The sequence below is a fragment of the Prosopis cineraria genome, unplaced genomic scaffold (assembly GCF_029017545.1).
Source record: "Prosopis cineraria cultivar Desert tree isolate PC_DT_omini unplaced genomic scaffold, ASM2901754v1 PC597, whole genome shotgun sequence".
NCBI lineage: Eukaryota > Viridiplantae > Streptophyta > Magnoliopsida > Fabales > Fabaceae > Prosopis > Prosopis cineraria.
The window spans coordinates 15,271-25,584 of record NW_026555922.1 but is presented as its reverse complement, the minus strand read 5'-3'; the positions used below and the strand labels follow the sequence as shown (position 1 = coordinate 25,584).

Genomic DNA, 10,314 nt, shown 5'->3' with positions numbered 1-10,314 from the left:
CTTCTACTCTCTCGTTCTTCCTCTCTCCTTCAGTCTCTGCTCTCTCGTTTTCCTTGGTCTCTCTCTTTTTTTTCTCCTTTTTTGTTCTGTGTTGTGTCTGTTCTTCATCCAGACTTCCCTCTATCGGTCTCTCCCTCGCTCTCAATCTCTGTTCAGGCCTCTCTCTCTCTCTCTCTCTCTGTTTCTCCTCGCTCTTCTCAGTTCTCTCCCTCTTTCTCAATGCTCTGTTTTTTCTTTGTTGTACTTTGTTTTTGCTCTTTTCTTCGTCTCTAGTCCTCGATCTCTCCTTTCTCCAATTTTCCTCTCGTTTGTCTCGGTGCTCTGTTTTTCTGTTGTGTTCCTCGTCTCTCCATGCTCTCTTATTTTTGGTCTTTCTCCCTCGGTGTTCCTCTCGCATTCTCCTCTCCCTTCTGTGTCTCCTTCGTGCTCTGTTTTTCATGCTATTCTCGCTCGATCTTCCTCTTCTTTTCTTCTCTATTTTTGTTTCTCTCTTTCTCTCTTCCGGTGCTCTTTTTTTCTTCCATTTTCTCACTCGTTCTTGATCTCTCCCTCTCAGTTTTCTACTCTGTTTTTTGTGCTCTTTTTTATGTGCTTTATCGCTAAAGCTTTCCTCCTACTGTACATGTCTCTTTCCTCCTTTTCTTCCTTCCACTTGCGTGCATGCTATGTTTCTGGTTCTGTTTCTTCTTTTTCTGTTAGCCGAAAGTATGTGTACCTATGCTGGTTGCTTGCTGCTGCTTCTGCTCTGTTTTGCTGTGCATGCACGCGTCTAGCTCAAAGTGTTTTCGTGTCTGTGTAGCTATCTGGTTCTACTTTTTTCTTTTGCGCCAAAGGTGTGAAATTTTTTTTTTTTTGACCGGGTGAAACGCTGTCCAACCTTATATCATATATATATATATATATATATATATTGGTTTCCAATTTTTTTTTTTTAGATTCACACACACACACATATATGTAATAAGATTTAAGGAGAGAAATTTAACTCTCAAAAGTTGACTCCTAATATTTGTGAATGATTGAAAAAATTTGGGAGAGATTTTAAAAGATTTAAACAAATTTTTTTTAATTTTGTTCAATTATTATCATTATTTTTTTTTGAAAATATAATCCTAAAAAGGATTAAATTTTATTTTTTATATTTTTATATTTTTATATATTTTTTGGTTACTTATTATTATTTTTATTAATTTTTTTAAAAATACTCGGACAAAATACAATGTTCACATTACCCTTAATTGAAATAAAATTCCCTAGCCTCAAAACAGATACTTGTGAATTTGCAAATTACTGTTGAATTCTCTCAATTTTAGGAAGAAAAGTTATGAATATTAAAATAAAACTTGTAAATAGCAATTGATATTTACAACACTTGAAGAATATCAAGATTTCAAATACGAACTTGTGAATTACTATTCAATTTTTGTGAATTTAAGAAAAAAGGTTATAAATCTTAGAACAAAATTTGTAAATGATAATTGATGTTTGTAACACTTGAAAAATACTATGATTTTAAGTGCGAACTTGGGAATTGCTATTGAATTCTTATAATTTTAGGAAGAAAATTTGTAAATCTTAGAATAAAACTTGTCTAAGGCTTGGGATTTTTATTTGAATCAAGGGCAATTTGGTCTTTTATATTAATTTCTTAATGACAAAACAGTCCCTATGTAATTCAGCGGAATTATAACATTTTGAGGAATTAAAATATTATTTAGATAATTCAAAGGGATTTTAATATTATTTTCCCAAAAACATTTGACGTGAGCTTTAAAAAAAAAAACACCAATTTTATAGATATACTTATTGAATGAGTAGATTTAGGTCATCTAGCGAATTCAAATTTCAGATAAATCACAATATTCTATAGTAATCTAACTATTTTTAAAAAAATTTAAAATTTTATTTTAAAAGATTGAAGTTGCTAGCATTAAATGCAACAAACAATAATAATCACTTTAAAATTATGTTTTAATCCATTTACTTTTTTTATTATAAATGTCAACGTGTAATAAAAATATAAATAAAGAATTTATAATAAAATTATAAATTTAATTTCCACAAATTTTAAAAATTCAATTCTACAAACTTGAAATTTGAAATGAATTATTCCACAGTTGCTTTAAATAATAGATATTTAAATCACTATTTAAATAAAAATATTTAAAATGTTAAGAAAAACATTTGATATGTTCTTAAAAAAAGAAACACTAGTTCTATGTGCAACAAAATGATATAACTCATTTTTTACATTAATACCACACAATTAACATATTATTTGGGTACATATAAACTACTTATATATAAAAATAATTAAATCAATAAACCTAATATGAGACCTTTTCAATATGATCTACATTAATATATAAATACTTTCATTCATTGTCTTCTAGAATGATGCTATACATTACATGAAATGCTTTAAATCCTTAGTAATATCATTTTGCATAATCTTTCATTCTATCTAATCTAAAACATAAGAAAATTTATCATCATGAATTAGAAAATCCAATCTAGCATATTAAACTTGACAAAGATAATTAAAAATTTATAATATGTAAACTAAACTTCATCGTAACTAGAAGTGCAAATATATTTGTGAACACAAATTCAAGGGACCAAAAAAATAAACACAATAATCCAAGAAAAAAGAAACAGAGGGAGTAGGTAACAAATGCAAGAGAGTTATATGTGTAACAAATTTGGCATGCCTTTAGCTAATAAAATTAAAATGAATTACCTTTTGAATAAGAAATATTAAATCATCAAGAAAAATAAATTTGAAGTAAGCTTGACTAATAAGATAAGAAACACAGTTCTATGTGAAACAAATTGATATCTCTCATTTTTGACATTGATACTGCACCATTAATATAGTATTGAAGTACATAACATACAAACTACTTATATATATATATATATATATGAAAAAAAAACCAAATCACTAAATCTAACTAATTTTATATGTACAATATAATTCATTACCAAGAACATAATGAGTATAGCATCCTAAAAACATCATATCCCATGCGACATGGGGAAAAAATCTAGTTATATTTATAAAACATAAATTAGGGAAGATATTATATAACTTAAACTCCATTGATTTTTTATTTTGTTATTGAAAATACTAGCTCTTTTTCTTTTTGAAAAAATCAATTTGTCTATCAAAAAAGGGGGGGAAAAGTCAATTCCCACAAGCTTTATAGAAAATTTTGTGTAGTGATTTAACTTGAATACTTGATGGTGTTCTTTGTATTGCATAAAAGCCTACACAACAACTTACATTATTCAAAACTTGTGAATAATGCAACTTAGTAAATATTGTATATAAATACACAAATATCTAGATTTATAGATAGTGCCCGTGGAGATTGAGACAAGTAGAAATTATAATGAACCAGGAAATAAAATGATAATTCACACTAGAAGATATCAAGATAGTGACAAAGATTGCCAAAAAATTAACTATACAGAAATACTACATGTCTACATTTGGTAAAGGAAAAAGGCTAGAGTTAATGATCAACCATCAGGTAAATAGAGAGGAAAGTTTGGCTAAAAATAATAGAGAAAACAAAGAGAGCCACAAAATACATAGTTAAAATGGTCCTCAAGGAACCATATACCCTAAACTCATCAAGAGACAACGCGCTCGTTATTAAGATTCCATGTATTGTAACGGTGGAGGGCTTGTCTTCGTCTTCCCAGGACCTGCAACATAGTTTAACATAAGACATTTTGCTACCTTTTGTGCACTGATTAGCAAGTATCCTTTCAAGAGTTAAAAAAAGCCAACAGAAAATGATCTATCATAAATCAGGATAATTTATAACCTGAAAATATAAGGAAAATCCCTGTAATTTTATTAAGGTTCAACGCAGAATTGTATCGATTTCAAAAATATAAAGGAAATGTGTGATTTCGATCAATTAAACTCAGCAAATTTGAAAGCTGGCCAAAAAAATAAAGAAAATTTGAAGAGGAGAAATTTCCGACGGTACCCATGAAAGTTTGCAGAGGGATTAGAATGACATACCATAAGCCCCACGAATCTCGACTTCTCTCCATTCTTGGACAAGGGCACAGCAACAGCACATCAAATGAGAGAGAAAATCATCAATATATCCGCCCTGCCATAGAATGCAATAGTAAGTTATGAAACATCTACAGAAAAAAAAAAAGTCAAAAAAATCCGATACAATAAAAGTCTAGCTTTTCCCAAAACCTTAACAGATATATAATCTGTAATTATATATTCTAAAACTCAAATTGAAAATTAAGAAAAATAGGTGCAGAGTTGTTAGTTTTAAAAAAAAAAAAAATTGCAGGTACTGCTACCAGAAGAATATGAACACATTTTACATTGTGAAATGAGTATGCTGCCATAGCTTCAATCTTTATATTCACAATGTGATCACCCACACGACATAATATCTAGGTATTTAAGATCTCAAGGCAAAATAAAATAAAATAAAATAAAATAAAATAAAATATGACAATATCCTGAATGGTCGTCCCTTAAACGAGTGGTAAACCAATGAGAGAAAATCACGTCTGCAAAGATGGAAGAAGTACCGTGATGTTGAACATCTTCCGTAGCCGCCTCCTTATGCAGCAAGTATAGCAACAGCAAGACAAAATTAATGAATATGCCATCAATTCATTACATGCTTCCGCAGAAGCTGAAAAAACAGAAAGCTGAAATTATAGTAGCTGAACTTCAATGGTGTTCTTTGTAAATGAACCAGATTGAGAATACATTTGCCACATTACTACTAGAGAAAGATATTTGTGAGAGAAAGCAACTTTAGCAGTAATCTTGTTTACAGCTACAACTCAAACAACACTTTAGTTATGTCTCCATTACATGGAAGTCATCATATATGACTGCGTAATGACTTCATCAATAACATTGTTCTGCATCATTCTTAGTTAACTCCTTGTCATTCATCATGATATGGGAAAGTGTATGTATGGTCTGTCTTAAAATCTCACTTCAACTAAAGGGTATTTGGTTCAACTAGTCGAGAGAGTTGAATCAGCTTATTTAGGGGTCTCAAGTTCAAGTTTTGGAATATGTAGCCACGTTAAATTAAAACACCAAACACATGCTCCAGGTACCCATGAGGCCATTATTGATAGAAACGGTCCCACAAAGTGGGGGTCCAAATTACTCTAGATGGGTGCTCGTGATACCCTCAAGTTTTCTACAATACCGGATGGAATTATCAAAAAAACAAATCTCACTTTAAGTTGGCCAAGTCATATTTATTCACCTCCACCACCCCTCAAAATCCCGATAAACAAAGTAGCAGTGAGAATTTTCTGAGTACCTATGAAAAAGAGGAAAAAACCTATGTTGAACATTACCAACTTGATCTACTGAGATGTCATTCCATTTCTTAACTAATAAAAGCGAGACACATTTTCAGACATAGTCCATCTGTCAAGTGCTAACAGACTTTATGCCATATCTAACTTACATATGGGTCTGTTATTTGCGACAGAAGCAATCTTGGAAAATGTCCCGCAGGGATAGAATAATGTCTTCATACCTGCAACGCAAATTATTAACTTATTACTTGTGTTCCAACTTCCAAAGTACAACTGGGAACATGCATGATATGCTTTTGACTTTAAAATCATATCGGGAAGGACAATATCAACACCCTTGTGCTGAGAATTCATTCTATGTAAAACTTGAACAGCCAATCTTCACTGGTGGAAGTCCCCAGCAACAAGTAAATTTGGGGTAAGTGGCAAAATATAGTAATAAAATGCTGTGAAAGCTGAAACGTGCTGCTGACTAACTGGACATTCAAAAGACAAGACATTTGAGAGATACATGATCAATAATGTCAGATATACTATGAACCTCACATTATAATATGTAAACCCTCGGAGCATTGAAGAATATCTTTCCATTATTATCTAAAGAAAACAGAATGAAAAGTAAGAGAGAACATACAAAGAAAAGGTTCAGAACAACAAGCAAGTAAATCTGTATGCCACTCTTCCTCCTGATATGAACCTCCAGATGACATTCTGTTTTTGGCCAAGAGATCATTAGTTACCAAAAAGGAAAATCAGACAACCCATCTAAGACAACCATTATTGGCTGCACAAGAAAACAAAGAGATGGAAGGAGCATGAACTATTTTAATTTTCAGACAGATTGGTTATCCTAAGCGAACCAACAATACATGTTAAAGTTCATGGATAAGAGGGAAAATCACCTTGAAGTTGAAACAGTATCTTTTGTCTTATAAGATTTTTCACCATATGAGTGCCCTTTGTCATCATTAGCATCAGTGTAAGTATTCTCTACAACTTTATGACTTTTTTCAGGTGAAAATTTTTCTGGAAGAGAATAAGCTGCAACTTCTGTGACATCTAATAAACGTTGAATGAATTCACATTGATTTGTATCCCAACTTGCTTGTGATCTTTGTAGCTCTAGTTTAAGCTTTTCATTTTCTTTTTTCAGTGCTTCCTTGAAAGGCAAGTTTGGGTAAGAACAAGAAAGAGTTTTTTTCAGCACTGCAGCATCTTCTTTGTCAGGGTCAGGTTTCATAATAACAGTCTGCACTTTTTCATCCTCATCATCTAAAGTGTATTCACATTGATCTCTTTCAATAACGTCAAGTCTCTCCTGAAAATTTAAGAGAAGCAACAGATTGTTGAAAACATTGAGGCCAAATTGATAATAATGGCATTAAACAGACTTAAAATTGCACATTGAACATCTTGTAGATGATAAGAAACTTCCAAATTCTGTTTAGCTCAGATGCAATGTATAACGAGATATCATGGTACTATATGCGTGTTTAATCAAGACATATTGAGAGACAACTTCAAAGAAATCTTCAAGAAATATGGAAAACTAATATTCTACATACTTAGCATGCTACAAATCTTACTCAGTAGCAACTGATATAAAAAATATACAACATGATGTGGTTGGTTGATTGCACACATTCAGGCATACAATCTGCCAGCATTGGTCCCTAATTTTCAAAGGCCAGAAATTTGAACATTCATCCCAGGAAACTAATATTTCAGGTGGCAGTGGTAACAAGTCACAGAAGAACAAGCTACTAGAACATCTGAATAACGAGATTGAGCCTTTAAGGCAATTTAATTCTGGTTACCCAAGTATCCCACCAATAGCTTACATCACTCAAATGAGAACCACCTTTTCATTTTAAAACTTGATAGATCGAAACTGAAGCATTGATCAAGAGAGCGAATAGACATCTCAAAAGGATTTTTGTGGTAAAAGATGACAACCATCAAGAAATGCGTAAAATCTGCCTAAGTTTTACTTCGTCATTTCGCCAGAGGGATGACCTGAATTCCACCACAGCGGTAATGCCTTAGGTGATAATTTAAATCCACCCACTACGGAGAGAAAAATCAGGCAAGCAAAGATGTCTTGTATTAGAAGTATAGAATTGAAGGAGAATAAGACTCAAGCACGATTGATCAACTGCAAATCGTTCATAAGAAGATTTAGAACAATATGAATATTAACAAATAGATACCCTGACTCGAGCATTGTCTACAAGTGTAATGAGAGGAACAAGCCGCAGGTATCTATCAATTTCACTCTGAGCCCTCCTGAATTGATAAACGATGTTCCAGCCCATGGCCAGCAAATAAAGATAGCTTCGATCCTGACAACTATTGACCAATATGTAAGCCCTTCTAAGGGATTCTTCAAGCTGCTCCAGAGGCTCTCGTGTTTCTGGATACTTTTTAAGCTCTGAGATCTTGAGCTGCTCCAGCAAGTTCCCAATCAACTTCAGATGCTGAGCAAATTGCCTGCAGTTCTTTTTGTGCATTCGTGCTGTACTTGCAGCTTTGACAATCATCCCAATCAACCGCACAGCATCCAGGCCCGTCAATTGGGCTACATTTGCAATTTCCCCAAAATGGTCCCATCCAGATGCCATGCTTTCGGGAAAATCAACCTGAAATATAGCCCTCCACATATTAGTCCACAGCTCCAAATTCCAGAAACTGTAGAAATTTTAGTATATTCCATCGTAAACTTTGACAGAGCAATTCGACATGGAAGACTAAAACCACCACAAATTTTCAACATTTTCAGTTCATTTTACCGATTACTAAGCGAATTAAAGACCTGTTTGATACTTGCAATAGGTAGATAATATCAACAGTACAAGCTTTCACGCCGGATCAAACTCTCCTATGCCCGATGTTCTCAGAAGTAGCATTGTCCTTCAAGATCTTGGATGTTCAGAGACGGACGCACTACAAATTGAATCAGATGCAATTAAATAAGGAAATCAAAGAAATGAAAACGAAATAAACCAAGAAATTTTCAAAGACTATCCATGATGCTTATTGACTCTCTTTCAACGCAGAAGATTAATTAAAATAATATATACATACATGTATATATATATATATATATATATGTTAACATACATAGTTCAGCCAAAAATTGTGAAATGTATTACAAGCTAAGCATCTTCACTTGTTAACCAACAGATCACTTCCACCTAATTTTGTCCAGATTTATTTTGAAGAAGAAGAAGAAGAAGAAAATGTGACCCTTACGAAACATGACAAAAGTAAAAGCTCATAATAATGTATCACCTTCCCCAGAAGATGCAGTGAGCATTTGCATGAAAAAAACCAAAGAGAACGTCAAAATCAGAGAAATTAGCATAGAATTTTGGTGATGACAGGCATTGCGATGCGGGAACAAGGTAATTCTTCTTCTTCTTTGTAATTTTTTGGGCAGAGAAAACCACAATCATCCACCACTGAATGCCTTTGTTGTTTGTATGTGTTGCTCTTATCGCTCACAGTTTCGGTGCTGCTTGTCTGTGTTTTGCGTTCCTAACTAGCGGTGGGTTAAGTCATTACTTCATTAGTGTGGCGTTAAAGTACAACAATGCCCTTCCGATAATGTCGTTATTACAATAGTACCACTATCACGGACTGTAATTTTATTGTTATTTATTTTTTTAGGTCACAGGCTGTAAATTGTAACTGCTGTGTAATGGCGTTATACGACGACTATGTTGACTCTTCCAGAAGCTTTTGCAGAAAAGAAGTATCAAGATACCGTCGTCAACAGGTAACTAGTGACTAGTGAGAGAGTGAGTTGTGAGACAATCCGGCTGCTTTTTCGTTCTGTTTCCTTGTTTATCTCTGAAAAAAGAAAAAAATAACATTGTTTGTATTTTATCCTTACTCTTATTTTTGATCTTTTAAGTTCTTATATTTTTATTTTTTAATATTATATGTCCCTAAATAAATAAAATAAAAAAACATAGGAACCTTAAATAAACATAAAACATTAAAAAATATAAATTTAAAAATTTAAAATATAAAAAAATGTAAGGACATACAATAAAACAAGAGTCAATTGCAAAAATCAAAATGTATTTTTCCCTGAAAAAAACAAATGTTAAATGCGTTAAAAATCATATTGTACAATGCGCTACATTTACCCACAACCCACGAATGATCAAACTTTTAAAATTATATTAAATGAAAATTATGTCTACAAATAATCAATAAACAGAAAAATAATAATTTTATTCCATTTAACTTTTATATAATTTTTAGAAATATTAATTTAATTTATAAAATTCATAATAAAATACATTATTTATAAATTATATTCCCTCCATTCAAAAAATATAAGATATTTTTTAAGTAGCTAAGTATTTAAAAATATAAGGTATTTTGTATGTTTTAAAGTATAATTAATATGTTTTTTAAATGTTCTTGATAAATAAATTATTTTATATTTACTTTAAGTAAAACACCATATTAAATGAGGATAGATGTAAAAAAATAGTGTTAGTTTAAAAAAGTTAGCTAATTTATTAGAAGGTGTAATTTGATTAAAAATATTTTACATTTTTTAATGATAGAGAAAATTATAAATAGTACCATTTGATCCATAAATACACAAAACATATGTGGCTCGTTGGCTAACTGCTATATATAAGAAATTTTTAGGTGAACTCAATGAATCATGTCATTTATAGTTTATTTAATAAAATCATGACATTAAGGTAACATTAAATATAAATTGATTTTGTTATTAATACAACAACAACAACAACAAGCATTTATCCCACTAAGTGGGTTGGCTATATGAATTGTAAGACGTCATTATGTTTTATCATTTATTAAGCTTTAGAAATATTATTAATTAAAAGATCATGTTTAACAACTTCCAAAAGTGTCTTATTAGGCTTTCCTTTATCTCTCTTAACAGGCTCAAAGTTATATATTCCACTTTTCTCACTAGTGCCTCTCATG

At 31.6% G+C, this 10,314-nt stretch overlaps 1 protein-coding gene across 2 annotated transcripts; it reads right to left on the bottom strand.

Annotated features, from left to right (window-relative positions):
• Positions 1–3,408: 3,408 nt before the first annotated feature.
• LOC129297711 (cell number regulator 13-like) lies at positions 3,409–8,856 on the bottom strand. Of its 2 annotated transcripts, none has more exons than XM_054936063.1 (9): positions 8,629–8,856; positions 8,127–8,280; positions 7,548–7,976; positions 6,240–6,655; positions 5,972–6,048; positions 5,487–5,558; positions 4,579–4,685; positions 4,040–4,133; positions 3,409–3,714 (listed from the first exon to the last, which is right to left on the bottom strand). In XM_054936063.1, exons 3-9 carry the CDS (start codon positions 7,956–7,958, stop codon positions 3,662–3,664), a joined length of 1,230 nt encoding a protein of 409 aa, XP_054792038.1. In that variant the 5' UTR covers positions 7,959–7,976; positions 8,127–8,280; positions 8,629–8,856; the 3' UTR covers positions 3,409–3,661. The 2 variants fall into 2 exon arrangements, with proteins under 2 accessions (XP_054792038.1, XP_054792037.1); XM_054936062.1 differs by having other exon boundaries at positions 8,150–8,280.
• Positions 8,857–10,314: the final 1,458 nt, after the last annotated feature.